General features: G+C 42.7%; 1 protein-coding gene across 1 annotated transcript in view; it reads right to left on the reverse strand.

Annotated features, from left to right (window-relative positions):
- The window catches only part of DENND2B (DENN domain containing 2B), an 86,472-nt gene that overhangs the window by 56,290 nt on the left and 6,945 nt on the right, over positions 1 to 23,237 (reverse strand). The window contains exon 2 of the mRNA XM_005431117.2: positions 3,190 to 4,404. Coding sequence (XP_005431174.2) covers positions 3,190 to 4,404 — 1,215 coding nt within the window. The remainder of the gene's footprint in view (positions 1 to 3,189; positions 4,405 to 23,237) is intronic.

The raw sequence follows: 23,237 nt of genomic DNA on the forward strand, positions 1-23,237 counted from the left end.
GCTGGTGCCCATACTCCACTCACTGAGCCCCAACCTAGATTAACAATAAATCACCTTGCCATCAACCCCCCTTGTTTTTCTTCTTCCCAGCTGGAGTGCAGCATATGTTACAGCATGTCCACGTGGCAGTGACAGAGCCTCATGAGACACTTTGGCCTGTGAATTGGCTGGAGCATCCCTACAGGTAACACAGTGACTGTGGCACAGAACACTGCACTTGAGAAGAGCATTTCCTGTTTGTCTGCTGCAGCAGGCTTACAGCTGGATGAGGCTTAAGAGACTCCTCTCTCTCCTTTCCCTAGCTTCAGAATAGCCAGATCCAAGTTATTCACATCAGGCTTGTGGCAGAAACAATCTGTGCAAGTCAGATCCAGACACCTGCTCCTCCAGAGCTACTCACAGTACAAACCATGCTGACACACTGAAGGCACAGCTGTGTATGAAACTATATTTTCTAAAGTAGCTAAATACCCAGCTCCTATAGATTTCAAGGCACCCCTATGATGTGAGGACACTGTGTAGGATGGCAGGAATAGCTTTGTGGACCACACTCAGCTGTGGTCCATGTGTCCCAAGTCTATCCTGTGACACTCCTCTGCTGCACTGCGTGTGTGCCACAGGATTTCCAGCTGTGGGGGAACACCCAACTCACACCACTCTGAAATGTTAAAGCTACTCTTGGCATCAGGTTCTCCAGATCCAGTCTGGCTTTCTGCTAGCAGGCAAACATGAGAGACTTCCTATTGCTAGAGTGTTGAATTAGCCACCAAAAATAAAAGCAGTGCTTTCAACCCAAGTATTAGGAAAATAAATACCCTCAGGCCATTCTCATGGCATTGCAGAGAGTACAAACCACGTGTATGTTCAGTCTGAAACACAGAGCTACAAGCTGCAGGCACAATGAGTTATATCTGTTCTCAAAATAAGAACAGCTTAGGTACTGAGATTTCAGTAATTACTATCAACCAAATACTGTCATTCTTAAATGACTTGTATGGTCTTTAGTAAATCCTTTGTAAATCCTTTCTGTAACTGAAGGAAGAACAGTAGCAAAGACAATGAAATTAAAATTTTTATAAAGGATTTCCATTCAGTATTGAAGTCAGCCAGCAAACCTGAGATTTTTGGAAAGTTGATTTGAATTTATTTAGATCGTGATTAGCAAGAGAAGTGTCCAGAGAAATCATTAAAGTACAGTGGGTAAAGCTGTTACAAATAAATGGATACCTACCCAGTAAGATGTCAAACTGATTTGCAAGAATTATCAGATACACATGACAGCCCTGTTAATCTACAATTTATATTCTACAATTTAAATTGATAAATAATGGTTTTTAGAAGGCCAGTTTCCCCTAGCCCTAACCCAGGCCTGAAGCTCCTTGGCTGAACTGTGCTGTTGTCTAACTCTGCTCTGACAGGAGACTGAATCTGCAGAAAAGGAGGCGCAAGCAGAATTACACCTCTTCTGGAAAGCAGCTTCAAAGCTTCATCTCAAAAACTCCCTGTGATAATATACTGTGGTTCTTAGATGACTTGCCCATTTCCTGATGATAAAGGCTATCATTTACAACAGAACATTTAAAAATTCTTGTTTGTCTTCTGCACATTGCAAATGCTGTGCTGAAGAAACTGAGGGCAGCTTTACTTCACAAATTTTCCTTAAAAACTAGATTTACTTCCTCTGAGATTCTTGCCAGGACTAAAAGATAAGCACTGCTGATCAGAGCTTGACTTTCCACATCCCCCCATGCCTTTCTGGAAGAAACAACCTGCCTCAGCAGAGCTGTTGATCTTTCAGGAGCAGGTGTCTCCTGAGAGAAAAGGACGGAACCTGAAGACTCCTCTTCTCTTCTTGTCCCAGTATAATTCCGGTGAGGTTGTGATAAAAATCTTTTAATAATTGAGCCAACATCAAGCAGCAGAATCTGAAGGGATAGTGTGCATCTGAGATGCTGTTTAGCAGTTCCTTGCAAATCTCATCACTAAATATCAAGGGAGGGTGGGGATCATGCACATGCACAGGCAGGTGAATTCATTAAAAATGCTGCAATTTGAATGCTCAGCAACAACTGTGCCTACAATTTTCCAAGCAATGAGCAGAATGAGTTTTACCTGTCTAAAACTCAAGAGGAATCACATGATTAAAACAAGCCAAGCTCCACAAATTGCTGGGAAAATGTAGCCATACACTCTCCCCATCATTAACTCAGGAAGACAGAGGACTTTCTGTGATAAAACAGTTCTCTCAGTAGTAATCCTCTACAGCTGTTGATAATAATTTAGGATAAAATTCCTAAGGACTGAATTAAATGAAATCACCTACATTGCATAAAACTGACACAACTGCTATAGTAATGACCTTTGGAAATAGAAAACCTTGGCAGGTACATTTTACAGGAAGAAAAAGCTGTGAGGGAGCAGCTACAGTCCCATATCAGACAATAATGAAATTATGGTCCATTAAAAGTCACCAACAAGGGCATTTGTGCCAGAATTAATTAGATAACCTTTGGCACACCTAACCTAGACCTTTTTGGGGGGATCGAGGGATGCAGATTTTAGAACTCCAAAACTGAAGGCATTCAAAGGTATTGTGCTAGTGAATTCCATCAGCGCAGACCAGCAGAAAAAAAACCACTTGTCTTGCATGCAATTCCTAGATTTTCTTATGTCAAAAGCACTGCATTAGAGGGAGAATATTAGAATTTAGGGTATTGCTACTGCAAAAATATAGCCCACTTTTATCCATTTGGAGAACCAAGCACATTTCTGTGGCATTCACATTCTCTGAAAAAATCTCTTTGCCCAGAATTTTTCTCCTGGGAAGCTGAGAAGCCTCAGAGACAGAAGAAAATTCTTATCTCATTTGCTTCTCCTCTGTTTTGTTCATGTGGAATGTGTCTGAAGATTGTTTCATTGGATTCTGGTGTGAGTTGTTTTCACTCATTGGCCAATCAGGGCCAAGCTGTGTCGAGACTCTGGAAAGAGTCACGAGTTTTCATTATTATCTTTTTGGCATTCAGTAAGTATCCTTTCTGTATTCTTTAGTTAGTATAGTACAGAATTCTTTAATAGAATATAGTATTATAAAGTAATAAATTAGCCTTCTGAGAACATGGAATCAGATGCATCATTCCTGCCTTCATCGAGGCATTCCCTGCAAATACAGCACATTTCCTTGGCTTTTACCTGTTCTGGGATTTTCGGTGAAAGCGCGACTCCTTCTTCTGCCTTCTGGTCACGGGGGGCGCGGGCGTGGACGGGAGGGGAGGAGGAGCAGCAGCTGTGGGAGATGGAGGTAGGCCATTGCTCGGTTTGCTCTTGTGGGACTTGTCTGCCTCGTACTCAAAGGTGCGTTTGGGCTTGGGGACGGGATTCACGGCGCTGTTGGGCGCACTGTCCAGGAGCGCTCTGGGGCCTGCTGAGCTCGCAGCAACACCCTGTTTTGTTTTACTACTTTTCTCAGCCTCAGGAGGGGTTTCTGGTTCACTCCCCAAAATAACACCCCCGCCTTTGCTATCACTTGGGGTTTCACTCAGTCCCTCCACAGCAGGCAGAGTCCCAGACTTTTTTCTCCCTTTGTCAACACTGTAGCAGCTGCTCGGTAACTGGGGGAGGCCTCTGCCCGACTGCTCCTTCAGTGCCTGCTCAATCTTCTGGATTCTGTTGAGCACAGCAGAGGACTCTTTCCTCACATGGCTCTTAAGGAAAGTGGCAGAAGGAGGTTCGCTCCTGCCCAGTCTCTTTTCAAACCGATGGCAGGAATCCCTGTCCAGCAGTTCCTCCTCCTCCGTTTCTGGGTACGAGCACTCGGAAAATGTTCGACTCATTCTTCTGAATCCTTTGAAATCAAATGTCTTGTCGCTGCAGGGAGAGGTCAGCACGCTGGGGCAGCTCTCACTGCCCGACCTCTCCCCAGCATCCCTCTTGTCCATGCACACGCTGGCCCTGGGGGACAGCTCCCGGCGGCACTCCCATTCTGTGATCTTCTGCCTGATGTCCAGCGTCTGCGAGCGGACGCTCACCCTGCTGGTAGAGAGGGTCCTCAGTTTGCTGGCAGTGCCCAAGGACAGAGTGCTCCGGGTGAGCGGATGGCTCCCTACTGCTTCCCCATCTTGGCCCTCATTTGGACTCTCCTTTTGGTCAGCCTTGAACACAGACAGCCTTTTATCCAGAGCACCCACGCTGATGGCTTTGAGGGGGCGGCTCGGCGAGTCGGTGTCCGAGGGGCTGGTGGAGGTGCTGCGCAGTGTAGACGTGCGGCTGTTCCAGTCCTTGAGGCACAGCCTGGAGCTGGAGACTCTGGAGAGCCCAGCAGAGCGGGAGGAGTCCTCACTGTCGCTGAGGGGGTAGGCAGGGCTCCTTTGAGGGGACAGCAGGGGTGGCGGACTGGCTGACTGGCACCTGGAAACAGAGAGAAAGAAAAAATCAAGGCCTTGGGGAAACTGGAGTTATTTGCCAACTTTCTTCTGGCTGCAGGTCTCCATACTGCAAGACCCCTCCAAAGCATCATTGAGACACCAGTGACCATTCAGCCACAGCGTCAGGGGTGGGAGGTGGCAGCCTTTAACTGGCCATGAGCGGGACACTTGGCACATCCAAAACAAGTTTTCTCACCTCTGTTTGACCCCCTGCTTTTCCAAGTTTCCTGAACTCAAAGCCAGCTGAAATTCTCATAGCAAACCTCTGCCTTGAAAGCATCTACAACCTGCAGATGAGTAGACCTGATTCGTCTTTGATCTGGTGCTGTGGCAAACAGATTGAATTCCCCTTATCAAACAGAAGTAATTTCTTATCAAAAGAATATTACACACTGAGAAAATACATTAATCTGCTCACGCTATGTGTTGAAGAATATAAACTACATAGAAAGATCTCAGTGTCACCCTGGAAAAAACCCTTGGAACAAATTCTAGCCATGGTTTGCAAAATCAGCTATTGTTACTGGGGTTTTGTACATTGTTGCAAGGACTTTTAAGAACAAAAAGACACAAGGACATTAAATAACACATTAATCATTTGGCTCATCAGTGATGAGCCAGCAGTAAGGAAATTAAGCCAAAACTGTGTCAAAAAAGGGGTTTGCCACCCTGCCAAAATCCATACATACAAATCATAGGAGAAGTAATCACAACTCCTTGAATGTTAACTCCTTTCTGTTTCAGACAGTACAGGAGAAAGAGGAAAGACCTATAAGTAATGCCTTGCATATGCTATTAAGTTTATACTGTGTGAAGACTGTGGACAAGCTGTTTTTTATCAACTGTCCTGTACTCAGGCAAGATCCAAATGAAAGAACTGCTTGCCCAAAAGAAATCAGGGGAGCAAATGTCTGCACTATAGCAAAGGGAGAAGAGATTCAGAAGATCTCTGCTGCTATATTGTTTTCTTCCCAACAGCCAAGCCAATACCTACAGAAGAAGTTCCAATTTCTGTGCATTAATCCAAAAAATCTAGAGCACTGAGGTGGTTTCTGAAAAATTTATTTTGACACAGGAAATATTTTCTTTTCTTTCAAATGCAGCCCCAAACCAAATTATCAGATTTCATCCCAGTTTTCTACAGCAGATACTTCACAATCAAAGCTCAAAATATAACCAAAAAAGTCAGAAAAATACAATAATCAAATTACCACAAAAGGGAACTGATCTCTTTCTTCAGAGGCCTGAGAACAAGCAAGTCTATTTGTCACAGAAGTTACACTGCTTGGTGACTTTACTGTTTTTTAAGATAAACGTGCCTGTAGGAGAAGAGATCTCATGTCAAAGATAGTGGCAGACACTCCTACAACAACTGCCTAAAGCAGGACAAGAAAGGATGCATGCCCAGAGTATGCTCTTTGCATCCTAGAAGTTGAATTTCCTGCCATTCTATACTGCAGACAGGTGTCTTAAGAGATCTGAGAAGATCAAAAGCGGGTGACAGATGATGAGTGGTTTTGTCTGGCTGTTGCTGCTCAGTTTGTAGTGGATTACCTGGAATTACCTTGGCCAACATACCCTTAGAATGCCTGAAAATGAAAGCTAAATCAGCCTCCTCAGGCTTAGTGGGGCACCCTGATCCTTCATTATTTCAGCCTGTCTCATCTCAGTTTCTTCAGTTTGATACCACAAAGCCAAATTTTCATATTATTCATAACACTGCCTTAACTTAGATTTGAGATCGTGTTCTCCTAATTCTGTCATGTCATGCAGACCCATCCCAGAGCTGCACTGACATTTCTCTCAAGGAAACAGGCATTACCCAGTGGAAGTGTATTTCATGTCAAAAGACTACAGCCTCCACTACAGCCTCAGAAGCTGCATATTGGCTAAATCCACTGTCAGGATTCAGCTACAGGATAGGGACAGAAGAGGCCCTGTGGAACGGCTTAGAATGTTACAACTTGCTTATTAGACTCTGGATCTGTACTGGAAATAGCAAGAATAAAATATAAAATGACAGGGATAAGGTCAGTAAAATTGGACAGCAGAGGTGAAGAACGTGCTGGCAATCAGATAATCAGACACCTCTCTCTGCCTTTGACACACTGCACAGAAAATACCGTAGGCATAGTCCTTCATCTCCTTACAGTCTAAGAAATACCTTTTCAGCTCTTTCCACTGTCAGGAAAAGGTTTGGTGATGGCTTTCATAACCTGAAGAAGTTGTGAAACATTTCTTCTTAAGAGGCACGAGCCATTCTTTTAAACCCCAGGTTCCCAGTAAAGTAACTGCAATTAAGGCTTCATCTTGAAATCCCCAAATTCAGTTACAAAACTCCCAATGACTTCCACTGTGCTAAACTGGAGCTGCAGAGCCCCAGGCCTTCTGCAGGAGTTTGCCCTCAAAGACTTGGGTTACCCCAGTTAAGAAATAGATTCTGGTTTTACACTGTATTACGCTCTAAATTTGGCTAATTCAGAGACAATCTATAAGACTTATTCAACAACAAAGAGGAACAGAGCTGTGGCCCAAAGGTTTCAGCATGCATTCTCTAAAGCATGCTGGAAAGTAACAGAAGGAAAGAAAAAAACAAGTCCAAAAGCTGATCAGTGGATAATAAAATGGTTCTTCCTCAAGAAACCTACTTCCACTAAGAGAATATTATCTTGAAGGCACAATAGTTCCACAGACTTTAAAACAAGTGTTACTGGACAGAGATGAATGATTAAGAAACTTGCAAGTTTCCACAAAAAGATTGTAAAGCAAAATGTTTTTAATTGAAGCTTTCTACAGACAGAACGACATGGTGCAGCACCTCACAATGCATATCCTTGCATAGACTTTCCAAATATCATTTGTAAATAGAGATGATGGAATCAAGTTTAGCTTTCTTAACAAGTTACCTTGACCAAGACCTTCATTCTGAGCAAGGATTATTTCTTTGAGGATATCAGCATTTCACAAAAGACACTGTTATAAGTGGCTTTGATTCCCTAAGGGCATTCTCCCAACACACAGCCCTAGGAGTGCAGTGCCCAAACCCCTGGCAAGTCAGGTGTGCACTGCAGTCTCAAAGGCTGCCAAGCAGCCCACAATGTCCTCTAAACAGGTGACAGATCAGCAGTTATCCACAGTAAGAGGAAACTGATAATATCAGTCATCCTCTGTAGGATTTTGAACTGTAGATTCAACTGATCTTCACATTCTGATTCTCTTCAGTTTCTCTTTCTCTCACCCAAATGTAGAAAAAAGTTGTAATTTACAAAAACTGTAATTCTTGAGGGCTGCTCTCAAATATCCATATATTCTATTGTTTTCTCTAGTAAAGGCATCTCCTTTCACCAGGTCCAGTGACCACATGTGGATTACAGTGGAGCTGCATCTCAGCTGCACCAAGATGAGAACATTTCCCTTAAGATTATTTGCAACCTACTCCATCACAAGGCAAAGATTTAAAAACTGAGTTCCTGCTTTTTAGCAAGGCTGACTTGTAATAAAAATCTATGGGGATGGAAAAGGGCTCATTCTTGGTGCCAGAAGTGCCTGAGTTCTCATCCTCTATGCGACCCCAAAGTCAAAAAGTCTTCAATTTTGGACAAGATACCAATATTCTTTCTGCAAAATGTGGGTTCTAACATTTGTCTGTTTGTAGAAGAGGAAAATTTTAGTTCCTGGAAACCACTCTGAAAGTGAGCAATACAAAATTAGTATTTAAAACTAGGGGGGGCTTGGCCTTTTGAGCCAGTTGAGCAGAGGCACAGCTCCTTCCTGCTTCCAATGCCAAACATCAAGTCCAGGAAAGAGAAGCAGTGGGTGCAGAAAATTCCCACAACTTCATGAGTAACTTTTAACAATGGGAGGCAGTCAGAAGGGTGGCTCTAGAGCTGGATTGTGTCTTGGGAATCAGAGTATGGGTAGATAATCAGAATGTGCATTTATTGAGGCATTTGCATCCAAGACCCAGTATACACTTTATCCAATATATATACTTTATATACACTAAGAAAACTCTTAGGTTGCATTTCAGGCCTTAAAAGTGACTGGAGGGTGCTTAAGTACCTTGCCTTGAAAGAGTTACAGGACTCCCAACTCTCACTGCCCTGTTCTGACCTCTGAACTAAGCAGCTCAGACTCTGCAGCACTGTTTTAGCTTTCCTGAAGTGTCAGGAGTGACCCCACAGATCATCCTGTCCTGAGGAAAGACAAGCTGGAAGAAGCCACTCAGCAATTTTTCAGTTTTGTAAATCCCATCTGCTCTTCTTAAACCAACACGTACAGAATAGTAGGAGAGATTTCAGCTCTCTGATCCAGGGAATTTCCCACTCCAACATGCTCATGCATGGGAGCCCATTTACTGAAAGAAGAACAAGAAACATGATGACAAAAAGGTACTGGGTTTTCCAGGCTCCTGTTGATGAGGTCCCATCATTTCCCAGTGACACTGATATTGGGTGCAAAGAATCCCAGCACTGGCTTTACTCCTCAGGACTTTCTCCCCACTTCTGTTAGAAAATATATTGCTTTCTAAATATTTTATTTAGGGGGGTTTTGCTCATTCCTGGTTCTTCTCAGGGCATTGTGCCATTTCATCAGACAACCTAACCTGTTTCAGGGTAACAGTAACATCAGAATCAGCTGTGACCATAGGGTTGTGAGTTTGGGAGTGAGTAGATTTGGCCAGCACTAGAGACTTCTTGTTGCTCTAGCCAATATTTAGGGAGATCTGAAACAAAAGCAACAGAAATTTCTTGTTGCAAGGGCAGCAAAACTCACATTTCATACATACACTAAAGCTGCCCTGATAGGTAAACGAGGATGTAACTTTGAAATTTTCTGGAAACTTGTAAGAGAGAATGCTAAGGAATATTCAGCTACCAACTGCCAGCCACTCTGAGTGCAGATCCTGGAATCCATCCTTCCCAGAGCCAGGCAAAGTGAGAGGGAAGCACACCCTGCTACCTGCTAGTTGGAGCCATTCACTATACCATGCACATTTTGGTGTATTTCTGCTGAAAACAGGTGTAATGGCTCACTCTGATATTCATTTATACCAAACTTCCACTTGATTTGACTAAGCAGGCAGAGGAGAGAAAACATGTAGAGACCAATAGAAGCTCAAATTAGAAATGGTGGGTTTGTCCCCTTCCTTTTGTGACCTGCACAGAACAAGGGCTTTGCAGAGGTTCAGTAACCACAGCTCCTTGAAACCAGTACAGTTTCACACCCAGCAAGGGCAGTGCTGCCAGAAAATCACAGAGCAAACAAACAGAGCACATAAACTCCTCTGCCTTTGGCAGACATTCTTGGGAAAGCTCCCAGTACAAATCAATACTTTTGCACAAACAGAAACTGAACACACCACTGCAGTACAGCAATCTCCCAGGCCTCTTCAGGTATAAAAAGGCAGAGTAATTTAAGGAGACCAAAAAAGCATAAAGACTTTGATAGAAGCAATGATGAGGGACACTTCTCCAAAAATTCCCTCTTCCTCTCTCTATTAAAAGAACTATTAATAAAATTCCTCTGTGCTTTTCTCCAAAGGACCGTGAGAAGTCCACTTTTAGCTGTCCAACAGCAGCAGTCAGTGGTGGGGTTGCACTTTGAGAGGAGTTAAAGAACGCATCCTTTCACAGAGCAGCGTGGATTCAGCATTATCTCCTTGTGACAATGTGCCAATTCCTTTCCTCACCAGAGGGGACAGAAAGAGGCAGTGACAGTGACTGCTGCAAAGACTCAGCAGGGGACAAATGCAGGTAATCAGGCTGCTCTAACTGGGTTAGCATGAGGGTAAAATGTACAACCATCACCAGAACAGGTGATCTGAAATCTAAGAATCTAAGCTTTGCTGCTTAGTTGAGGTGGCCGAGAATCCCATGTATTGATGATCCTTTGAGTTCTAACTTTTTCTTTTCAAATATAAACGATCATCTAGGCTTGGACTTCTGCCTTGTATCCTGCACCAAAGAATATAAATTGAGTCTTTCAGTGTATTAATTGATCCAGGAGAAGAAAAGGACTTTAAAACCTATGTTATTGTTACTTCTTGTAACTAGGGATTATGGGAACATTAAGACCAAAGGGACCCCTTGCACTACTGAATTTAAATCCACTCTCATTTGGCAGTAAACCCTTCTATTATAATATATTCTGCACTCTCACAGCACACAGCATTTTCATTTTCTACATAACTGAAGTAGATAATTACAGATTGTATTTAATTATCTTAAATCTAAATAAGAGTTTATGGTGAATAAAGGAGGTGAACTTTTCACACTCAAGTGCTGGGCACACACCAGTAAGGTGATTTTTGAGCTGATTCAACTTGGTGCTGGAACAAGTGGTGCAACTTGTCATATCTTGCCTCTCTCTTGGAAAAGAAAGAGAGGTACGTAACAGCAGAACAAACCCTCTTGCACCAGACCCTTTGTAATCTTTGAGCTCTCACCAGGAGTCTAGCTAAAAATCCTCAAAAATCTGCATTCCAGATAACATCCCCTTGTTATTGCTGACTTTGGGATTGTGACAAAAACAAGACAAAAACTTGTACTTTCTAAACTGAGCAGTGAGTCTGCATTATAAGATTGTTTGAAATAGGCTCACTGTCATGAACTTGTGCTGGGATGGAAAAGTCTCTGCATTTAGAGAGAATGAGCAGTAAAATCAAAGTGGACAACAAATCACAAAATCTTTAAAGATAGAATAAAAATAGAAATGCCAATTATTTTCCTGTTTGTACTTCTGAATTTTTTTTCCCCAAGGAGTTTTGATACTTTCCATTTAAGTAAAACTGAAACCATATCAGAACTAGCTACAGAATGATAGGACTGTGAAACAGACAAAAAAAGATCAAGCTCTGTGTGTGGTTTTTAAAAGCCCCAGTAGTGTCTGTGCTCCCAAGAGTCAATGATAACAATTGTGGGATGGATGTGCAGGGGTGCTATGGTGAATTCCTGTGTTTAACAGCCCCCCACCCCAGAGCTCTGGGCCTTTGCAGTTGGTTCATGAAGAGAAGTACACACAATCACTGCTGACTGCAGCTCAACTGTGCTTTTATGGCTCAGAAGCAAAAAGATCTGATTTACATCAGGGAAATGCAGGAGTCATTCTGCCAAAGTAAATTACGTGAAGTGGCAGCTATGCTCTACCACTGTACAAAACAAGGGCAAAGAAATCAGAGCTGATGAGTCAGATCCTAAATACTTGAATTAGCCTGGATCCATAAAGCCAACACAGCAAGACTAATCTGACCATGAGGAATGACTAAAATAAAATGCCATCAATCAGCATGCACTAGGTGTCTTTGCCAAGTGAGGGGGAAGAAGATAACAGGAAATTGTGAAATTATCTCAACTCAGAGGGTTAGATTTCCTGCCACTCCAGATTTATGGCTATCTTGTGTCCTGTTACAAGGCAAGGGCAGGATGGTCTTTAAACAATTCCCCCTTTAAGCCTTTTTCACCTCCTCTGTTCAGACATAAATAACTACCCAAGGCAAAGAATACCAACAAGCCTGGGGTGTATTTCCATCACAAGCTTCAGAAGCTGACTGTGATAAAATCAAAAAGCAAGAACAGAAGTATCAGAGTAAGCCATTCTCTCTTTTCCACCAAAGTAAACTGCACTGGTTTCATGGGACCATCTCTCACTTTCTCCTTCAAAAATATGATTCAAAGTTGAAAAAGGGAAGCCTCCCTTGGAGTTAGTCTTTTCCCATAACATGTTCTGAATAATAATTTATGCAAGAGATATTTCCATTGTTACAGCTCCACTATAGTTATTGTTCTGGAGTTGGCTCAGTATGTTTTAGTCTTACCTGATATCTTTAGATCTTGGGAGTTTTGCAGGAGAGGGAGTGGCAATGCAGCAAGTGATGGCATTATTTTCTTAAACCAGGCAGAAAGCACAAACCTTCATTTGTCTATTTAAGAACTGCCTTTCCTTGAAACTTGTTCTTTAGCAGCATGTCTGAACACGCTGACTATTAAAAATCCCAGTGCACACAGAGGCGCTCAACTTTGCTTTTTCAAAGCACAGGTGATTTTTCAACAGGCTTGCTCATCTGTCCTGGAATATCAAAGCAATAAACTCCGTGGAACTAATTCTGACAAAGCTTTCCAAGTTCTCTGTGCTCACGCAAATGCAATTTGGGAAGCATTAAAAATTATTTTTATTGATTGTGATGCTCAGTTTTCAAGATATCTGAGGGCATTCTGGGTTTGGTAACCTCCAAATCTGAAATTTGGGTTTGGAAAGTTGTTGGGAAATAGGCTCATCCCTCTTCTGCCCTGACAAGTCAGAAAACCTCAAAAAGTCATCTCACAAGGTTACTCTATACTTTTCTGAAATACTCTATATCCACAGAGAAAAGATCTGAACAGGAAGTCAAAAAGTCCTAAATCCTGGCTGCTCACTAATCCAGAATAGAGACAAATCTGCTTTCCCTGCTTCACATATAAATCAGCTTCTAGGTAATGCAAAACCTCATCAAATAGACTCAAGTATAACTATCCAACAGGGACAGAAAAACAATAAGAATTCAGAACTCCCATCTTCTACAATCTTTCTTAACCTCATCTACTCTAAGGAGATTGTTTCAGAATAAATATAAAATATTTTATTTGCCTTTCCAACCAGTAGCCACATTTTCCTTCCAGTTCCACCAGCTTAGCTGTGGTCCCCAATGTACTGCCAGTGTCCAGTGAGATCTTTCTTTAGAGGTTTCCATTGTTCAATTTTGCAAATTAGATTATTTAACACAGTGAGAAAGCATCCCAGAAGAGCAGATTATAAAACCGAAAGCCATTGTCCATCTGTCTGCTATGAAACAGGATTCTTAATACCTGTCATTATTTCAACTACCAGTATCACAGTCCATCAAGTCTGAAGCCTGACATATCTGGAGAAAATACAATATGCCACACAGCATAATACTAAAGGGATTGAAAAGATCTGAGAATATCTGTGATGCTTCTGGAGTTACTGAACTGCAGAGGAAATTATTAGCAAAGAAAAGCAAAACAAAATAAAATTTAAAATACCATCAGACCAGAACGTCCTGCACTATCTGTTTGAATGCAGAAGAACCTCAGCATCACCCTGTCTAAACACAGCCTATCGGCCCCAGCCTGTCTCACTGCACTGTGCACTTGGAGCTCATGCACTGGGCAGGGAGGTCACAAGTCATATGGACCATCTGAGGCAGGGGAAATGAAGAGCTAATTCAGATCTCAAATTCTGCCCAAAGAGTCCTCAGGCCTCTGAGGGGCTGAGTCATCTCTTACCAGCAGCTGAATGCCATCCCGTTGGCAAGACACCTTTAACAACTCAGTTCAGCTTGCTGCAACCTTCCTCTGTGAGCAAAAAGCTGAAGTACTGGCATAAAACCAGCACACTCCGCAGCAGGAAAACTTATCTGCTCCCTGAAGGACGTTTTTTGTACAAAGAATAACACAGCTAAGAAATGTGCCCTTGTTCTTCATCTTTAACTTCATTTTATAAGTTCTCTCTCTCTTTTGTCCCTTAGAAGAGTGGATTTCCCCTTGCTTCAATCACCAAAGATGTCTGTGTCTCAAACTTGGACTATTTTTCCAACATAATAAATGCTATTACCATCCTCTGAACTTTCCAGTCACTGAGTTATACAATTGCACCTCTAAATTCATCTGTCACTCACACATATACTGACATTAATTGCAACCTTTGAGGATAGGCAAAACGGTTTTCCTACCAAAAGTTACACTTTTTTTTTTTTTTTATTTTCTAAGTAGCCCAACATTCATAACAGACTTTGGACCAGAGCAGTAGTAATATCTCTCACGCATACACAATATCTCTCTTTTATATAAACAACTGAAAGAAAGAAATCAGATGCAGGATTTCTTTTTTTTTGGCACCTGGAGAAGCAAAAAGGCAAGGGGGGCAGTTGATAAGTGAAGGATGACTCATGGAGGTGCCAAAGCAAGGAAGAGAGAAGGAAACCTATTAATTGAGTACACAACATGTCTCATCTGCAGAGGTTGCATCCTGTATCTGAAGGAGGAAGGATTTCAAAGTTTATACCCCTGGCCTCTCTTATCATAATTTTCTTCAGTCACTCTGACCTTATGGAATGCAAAATACATTCCAGCTATGATGACAAACATGACCCTTGGTACACTTGCCAGTGTTCATACATGTGGCTGGATGCCAGGTGCCCACCAAAGCTGCTCTGTCACTCCCTCTCCTGAGCTGGACAGAAAATGTAACAAAAAGCTCGTGGGTTGAGATAAGGACAGGAAGATATTTCTTACCAATTACCATCACACCATTTGGGGGAAAAAAATTAATTATCAATCAAATCTGAGTATCATCATGAGAAATATACCCAAATCTTAAAAACACCTTTCCCCCACCCCTCTCTTTTCTTTCTGAGCTCAACTTTACTCCCCATTTTCTCTACCTCTTTTGCCGCAGCAGCACAGAGCTACGGGGAACAGGGGCTGGGGTCGGCTCATCACAGAGCGCTTCTGCTGCTCCTTCTTCCTCCTGGAGAGGACTCTTCACACTCTTCCCCTGCTCTGGAATGGGGTCACTCTCATGGGAGACAGTCCCACTCTTCCCTTGATCTGGAATGGGGTCAATCCCACTGGAGATATTCAGACTCTCCCCCTGCACCAGAATGGGGTAATTCCCACTGGAGATAGTCACACTTTTCCCCTGCTCCACAATGGGGTCACTCTCACTGGAGACACTTACTACACTCTTCCCTTGCTCCAGATTACGGTCGCTCCCACTGGAGACATTCACAGCTTTCCCCTGCTCCGGAATGGGGTCACTCCCACTGGAGACAGTTACACTCTTCCCTTGCTCTGAAATGGTGTCTGTCTCACTGGAGTCAGGAGCATTTTTCCCTTGCTCCAGAATGGGGTTGCTCCCAATGCAGACAGGAACATTTTTCCCTTGCTCCAGAATGGGGTTGCTCCCAATGCAGACAGGAACATTTTTCCCTTGCTCCAGAATGGGGTTGCTCCCAGTGCAGACAGGAACATTTTTCCCCTGCTCTGGAATGGGGTTGCTCCCAATGCAGACAGGAACATTTTTCCCTTGCTCCGGAATGGGGTTGCTCCCACTGCAGACAGGAGCATTTTTCCCTTGCTCCAGAATGGGGTTGCTCCCACTGCAGACAGGAGCATTTTTCCCTTGCTCCAGAATAGGGTTGCTCCCACTGGAGATAGGAACATTTTTCCCCTGCTCTGGAATGGGGTTGCTCCCACTGCAGACAGGAGCATTTTTCCCCTGCTCCGGAATGGGATTGCTCCCACTGGAGACAGGAGCATTTTTTCCCTGCTCTGGAATGGGATTGCTCCCACTGGAGACAGGAGCATTTTTTCCCTGCTCTGGAATGGGATTGCTCCCACTGGAGACAGGAGCATTTTTCCCCTGCTCTGGAATGTGGTTGCTCCCTCTGGAGACAGTCACATTTCTCCCTGGCTCCGGCACAGGATCTGTCCCATGGGAGACAGTTACAGTCTTCCTTTGCTCCGGCACTTGGTGTCTCCCACGGGAGACAGTTCTCCAGAGAATTCTCCAAGGTGGGTCCTTCCCATGGCTGTAGCTCTTCATTAACTGCTCTGGGTGGGTCCCTTTCACAGGGTGCAGTCCTTCAGGAACAGACTGGTCCAGTGTGGGTCCACCCCAAGATCACAGATCCTGCCAGCAATCCTCCAGAGTGGGCTCCTCTTTCCTCGGGTCCACAGGTCCTGCCAGGAGCTTGCTCCAGCACGGCCTTCCCATGGGGTCACAGCATCCTTCAGGCATCCACCTGCCCTGGCATGGGCTCCTCCACAGGCTGCAGGTGGATCTCTGCATCCCTGTGGTCCTCCATGGGCTGCGGGGGCACAGCTGCCTCACCATGGGCTGCAGGGGTGTCTCAGCTCCAGTGCCTGGAGCACCTCCTGCCCCTCCTTCTGCACTGACCTTGGTGCATGCAGGGCTGTTCCTCTCACACAGTCTCACTCCTCTCCTCTTTGGCTGCAATAGCTCCTGCACAGTAACTTTTTTCACTTCTTAAACACGTCATCCCAGAGCCGCTGCCATCGTCGCCGATGGGCTCGGCCTTGGCCAATACAATGGCTTTTTACAGATAAAGAAGTTATATACTTGACTTAAATTTATGAGGGAATTTCTTTTCATTCACTTCCTTTAAAAATCTATTAACCAGTGTTTGATTTTCTTCTGCCTTATGTTAGCACAAATCAAGTGTTGCTAAGGAGAAGTTGCTAAAGATCCAAGCTGATGCAAAAGTTAGTGCAGGAAGATTTAAGGCATTAATTTGGTGCAAATGCACACTTATGAAAAACAAAGTTTCAGTTTGAATATGATTAAATGTTTAAATAACACTTGCACTGAAATTAAATTAGGTTACTACATCTGACTGGTTATAATGTGCTTCACTCTACTTTCAGCTGAACAAGCCAGGAAATGAGGAAATGTGTGGGGCATACCCACAAACTGAGCATCATATGAAAAAATTGGCCAGCTGAAAGTTGTTGGGGTTTTTCCTTCGTTGAACAGAGCTTTGAAAAACTCTTTGATCTATTTATTCCCCAATCTGTTGGCATATACACATAAACTTTAAAATAAATTTTTAAAAAGAAGGGGAAAAGGGAACAAAAAAAAACTAAGCTGTGATTTGCAATACTTGTTGCTATCAAACTTATTTACCTAAGAGTCCAGACAAGGCCAAATTTAACTTGACTGAGGGCTACATCTGGCCCTAATTCAATTTCACTGCATATTAACAAATGAACAATCAGCCAGTGCTGGAGCACTGTGCACACCAATATTCAGAAACATGATCTAAAGGGAACTTTCCAAAAGATCCAGACATTGGCTTCTCTCTGCCTTTTGCTGCCCATAACTGTCAACAGGAGCAGAGTTAGGTCAGGGAAAGACACTCCCCACGACTTTGTTCACTGTGATCAAGGGTAACTTTAACGTGTCCATTACTCATCCAGCTGAAATGAGCCTCCCAGACCAGATTTCAGCACCACACCTACAAGAGCTGTGGGATCTCAAGCCTAAATTCGGAATCAGAATAATAGCTGGGGGATTTATATATCCTTTATAAGCTTTTAATTCTCACAAGACCTTGGCTTCTTATAAAACTGTGGATTTAGTTTTATACTAGTTCTATAAGGAGCAGGCCAATATGTATTAACATTTCACTTCACTTTTTACTTCTTATGAGAGAATTGTATGTAGTATAACCCTAAGGATGAAAATATTTTGTGGCCACTGCCCTGCAACATAAATGCTACACAGTAAGCTGAAAGTTTTGCTCAGTTTAGGGCAACTAAACATTAACTTAGAGCAACTAAAAGCAAGAAGACATTTTTCCTGTCACACATCCTTTCACTTCCAGGACAAAACTAAGTTTCACATGCCTACAGGAAGCCACATAGGTAGCACCAGGCAAAGCATCCAGAAAATAAAAATGCTATGGTGCAAGTGAGGCAATACCAACATCTGTGTATAAAGCAGCAAGAAAAACCAACAGGCAACATTTATAAGCTCATCAGCTCTGAAAGTATTTGCTCCCTACAGATTACAACACAAACAACAAACTCCTTCCAGCAACCCATGGGGTCTCAGATAATGAATATCTGAAGCAGTAAATTGAAGTCCAGATTCTGACCCTAAATTACATCCCTCAGAACCTCACAGAGTTGGACCCATAATACTGATTTTTTCCTGAAAAGCAAAAGCCTGTGACTTATTCTCTTTATTCAGTGGGAAAAAAATGCAAGTTGTCTCATAGCCAAGAAAGCACATTAAAAAAAAAAAGATGCCACAAAAACCCAAGACCTGAAATCAGGCATCAAAACCAAGACAACACACAAAAGTGTGCCAGCAGCACCTCATTTAATCCTGTGTTTTCATCTCAGCAGTTAGAAAAGTAGTCATTGTAAAGCATATTCAGTCTAAGTATAAACAACTATGATCTCTCTCTAATGGACCAGCACTTTCTATACAATAAAAACAAGTTCTGCTTAGCATGGGTATGAACAGTGCTGCATAACTTAATAGTCACCTTTAAGAATTAAAGGGGATAAAAAGGAATCTCAAGACAAGAAACAGGCATTTAGCCTTAGAGAAATGAGGTTCTGACTGAGAGCAAAAGAGGTAGAGGGAGGAAGGGAAGGGCTGTAAAAATGAATTTTAGTCCTACAAAGTCACTTCTACACCAGAACTGCAAACTCTGGAAATTAAAGCTACTGCTATAGCTACTTTCAGTAACCAGACGGTTGCTGTTGAGTTCCTGCCTGTGAGTAGACAGTTCATCTCCTGCAAAATTGATTGTGGGAAAGGACACTAAGAAATTCAATGCTATGGCACTTCATGATCTTCCCTTCTGCTGTGTTGTTTCCCCCCCTCTTGCCTCTAACAAGTGCACAGCTGCCCACCACTGCCATCACTTCAGCACACCCAGACTTACTCAGGAGCTCTTCCCTCCTGGAATGATGCAGAATGGAGATGCAGGAATTCTCAGTCCGTGCTTTGCCATAGCCTCTGTGCTCCCTGAACGCTGCCTGCTTCACTTGTCAAGCAGCAAATGACACACTGAGAGGGTTTGTCAAACCTCTGTCCCTTTGTGTGCTTAAGGGGAGGGAGCTGCTGTTAATGTTTAACAAAACAGGAGCAAAGCCTTTCTCTGCAGTCTCACGTGTTGGCTTTGAAGGCACCGGGGTGTGGGAAATCTGGCAAGCCAGAAGTTTGCTCTTGGTAGCCCACAAAAATTGAGTTTGTATTTTAAAGTTACAGGAAGCAACAGTTTGCAATTCATTCCTGAAGCTCTGAAGTGAGGCAATCCAGCTGCCTGATGCTAAAGAAATCATAGAAGCTGCGTCAGGGACCAAACCACACACACACAGACACAGCAAGCCTGCCAGCCTCAGCCCCTATCTTGAAGCCCACATGGGTGACAGTACTGTTTGACAGGAAAGGGAGAGGTTAAAAATCCACATTCAAACCCTTTCAGGTCCCTGCCAACAAAGGGCCACAGGCTGTCTGCCATCTCCCCTCTGCCTGTGTTGACATAAAGTGGCTTCCCACCCGAGCACAAATGGAGGGGGCAGAGGTCTGCTGTGGGAGCAGTCTCATTGCTGGGCATTTGTTAGGTTGTGTGCACTGACAGCTCCTCTTCTGGCCCCAGCTGCCAGGGTGAGTCAGGGTGAGGGTCCCACTGCAGAGTAAAACAGGTGAGTCAGCTGGAGACATCCACACTGTGACAACAGGAGGATTAACCAACACTGCCCAACCAACTGAGCATCACCAACACTGCCCATCCCAGCACTGAAGTCCCCTGTACCAGCAGCCCGCCTGCCTGCCTGCATTAGCTGTTAAAAGGACCTTCTGAGCTTCTAGCTAGCAGAATTTGAATCACAAAGCCTTTCTGTGCTGCTGCCACTGCAATGAATTCTGCTTTCACAGCCAAATAGTTATGTTGTTACCTGGAAAAATCTTGATTTTAGGAAATTGTGATGCATGATGGGCTTATCCTAGGAATCCAAAATAAAAATACCATTTCCATCTACTAGCTGCTGTTAATTGTTTGCCAAAAAAGAACTTGCTCTACAGCCACAGTATTGTGGATCACCTATGTTGAAGTGACCCTGTTTTACAGACCTAACTTTTTTTTCTATAGCTAAGGAGAGAAGAAAACAAATTAATACTTCTCATTTCCTTCAGAAAATTCCTACAGCTCCCTCACAATAAAATACTAACACATATTGGCAATAAAGCTTATCATTAATATGATAATCATAAAATACTTTCTTTGTAAAAATAGTGCTTTAACAAAGAGCTTCAGAAACAACATATGGACACTCTGGGCAAAATTTTCCTCTCTGTTTAATAACAAACAGGATATTTAGACTCTCAAAAAAAAGCATTCAGGTTCTTACAGGAACTGACATTCCCATTGACTACAATAGAATTTCATGGATTGACTCAATAAATCAATTTTTTCAGTGTTATTTAATTATTGGGAACACCATATCTGTTACAGTGGTTATATTTAGTTGTGCTTTCAACACTGAAGCCCATCCTACCAGATGCCTGCTGCTCAACAGCTCCAGGGTTCCCTGGTGCCAAGGGAATGTGACACGTTCCCTTGTGACACACTGCCAGTTCTATACACAGGACCTGGCCAGAATGGAAATAACTTCAGAGTGCGTGATGGGAATTGTGGCAAAAGTCACAATTCAAAAATGTCTCCCAGGAGCTAGGGGCATTTTTGCAGGTATATATTTTAATTACATGGATGCTACATGTGTATTTCCATTAGCCCCTGTTTTCCTGCTTGAAGAAAAATGCTTACAGCTTATTTTGCTTTTAAAGGCCGTTTGCTGTCAATGTCCATTCCTCAAGCATGAAGACTGACCCAAGCACTGAGCTAAGTCCCAGTTTCATCACACAATATTGCCTGATGAATAGTGGCTATGTTATTTAGAGGATGAAGCCTGTGAGGATGCTATGTCTGTGCACTTCTTGCTTTATTTTCCCAAGCAAATGGGTTTGTTTTTTTTTTTCCAGTCAGGGGAGAAACATATTATCTACCTTATTACATTCAGATCTTCCTTTCAAATTTAATCTTCAAAAATTCTGCTATGTCTTCTCTTAATATTGTGCTCTGCACAAGTGGAAAATATCTTTTTAGGATAACCAAACAGTGCAAGAAACTGATTAAGACAACACAGACCCTTCCATTTCTAAGCCACTGATTCAAATCCAGACTGATGAGGGCACAGAATGGAAATTTTTCTCCCACATTGGTGGCTTTTCAAGAACTCAAGTGTAAAGAGATGTGTCTTAGCTCCTAAATGGACAGATATTCACAGAACATGAAAAATCATTTGCAGTGGTCATCACTGGCATCCTTGATGGTCTTTTCAGTGAGATTGTCAGCATCTCCCTGGTCCAGAAAGCAATAGAGTTTCATTCCAGAAAAATTGAAATATTGGCATTATAATGCAAAAATGTTATGCACATGACTACTATGTTCTACTCCCTGAGGACTTCAGTCTCACTTCTTACGGTTGCCCAAAAAACAAATTCACATAAAACTTGTGCTGACTCTCTGATACTGCACAGGTGAGGAATCCTGTGGGTGTTTTAACATGTGTCTTCCTCATTGCTTCTATTCATTACAGTTCAGTGCAGTAAAAGCACTAGAAAGATATCAGAAACATTTCCAAAACCAAGCTCTTGTAATAATTTCCTGTAAAAATATCTACATTTATTTCAGATCATAGTATCCCTGAGTAGCTTATTGTAAATACAGTGATTAAACAAATAAGGATTGCAGTGTTAGTCTAAGTAGTGCAATATTGCACAGTATTGCAATATTGCAGTCTTAATTCTGCAATAGTAGGCATTTAAAATGCCTCTTTAGTGTAACCTCTCACCTAGAACTCATTTTAAAGACTTGCTAGTCTATTTTTTTTTTTTTAGTTTCCAGTGGTTTTGGCAAAAATAAACCTTAATGGAAAAGGTAATTTTAATGATAAGGTATGATTTTCTTCATATAAAAACATAAAATTGCAAGTGACATGAGAATTAAGTTACGATGGCAAGGAATTCACTACATGCCTGTAGCCTCTAAGTAATAATAAAGTCAACTTGATCTGAAGCCTTATGAAGCAAAATCCAAACAAAATTTTAGGGTTTGTTGGGTTGTTTTCCTAGGAACCTATGCAAATGGGAGATACTGAAAAAATTTCCAGCTAAAAAAAAAAGTGACTTGCTTGACTGACAAGTGCATTCTTCCTGAATGGACTTTTAAAACTAAAGTGAAACAATGCAGCCAGCAACAGAAATAGAATAGCAAAATTCCCCACTGTTTTGAGGAAGCCCAAAGGATGTATCCAGAAGCGGGTCCACTTCTCCAGTTCTATCTCATGATCTAACTAGAAGCTGTCACCTCATCTCACAAACCATTCCTCTCATGTCTGTAGAGCACAGTGCTCACCAGAGTGTTTCTGCAGCCCTGCTGAGGGACTTGCAGAGGTTGCAGCAGGCTCAGCTCTGCCAGGCTGGGGTCAGTGCCCAGCAAGGGAGGGGAACATCGCGCCCCGACCATCGGAAATCAGCAGGACAGTCAAAGCCTGCATTGAAGCCCTTCCCAGCCTCAGGGTCATCTGAACCAGCACTGTGACTCCTTCCCACTACAAATGTTTCTGTTCCTGATGGCCCTCCCACCTCCCATGGCCCAGTGCAGAGCCGAGCTGCCAGAGCTTCATGTCCCAAATGCACCTCCAGTCTCACAGGGTAAAGCACAGCTCTTATTCCCCTCTGAACCAAAGGAAACTCTGCGCTGCTGGGAACCAAGCTGCTGAAAATTTGTCAGCTGCATGTTTCAGGCTGTTTCTGTTTGTAAAGGGAAGGGTACAATATTTGCTAATAGATTTCATATCAGTTATTCAGTTTTCATCATTATTTGGCTGAAGTTTATTTGTATGGTTTTCTAAATCTCAGTGGTTTAAACAAAATTTTTAAAAGCTGTGTTTCATCACAGCTCCAATAACTGAGCATAATGCTTAGTCTTAAAATTTTATTAAATCACTATTCTTCCTGTTTTCAAGCTCACTGTCAAAATATTAAAACTTGGTTCTCTTCTGAAGTAACAAACATTGTCTACAGGGGAATTGTTTTTTTCTTTCTCACAAATTCATAAAGAGCTCATAAACGTTCTCACTAGTACTTCTGAGCAGTAGGCAAATACTTTTGGCAGGAAAATCCATCTCAGCAGTTCAGCGTGGAGTGCCTCATTGC

Source organism: Geospiza fortis, unplaced genomic scaffold (assembly GCF_000277835.1).
Source record: "Geospiza fortis unplaced genomic scaffold, GeoFor_1.0 scaffold1696, whole genome shotgun sequence".
Classification (NCBI taxonomy): domain Eukaryota; kingdom Metazoa; phylum Chordata; class Aves; order Passeriformes; family Thraupidae; genus Geospiza; species Geospiza fortis.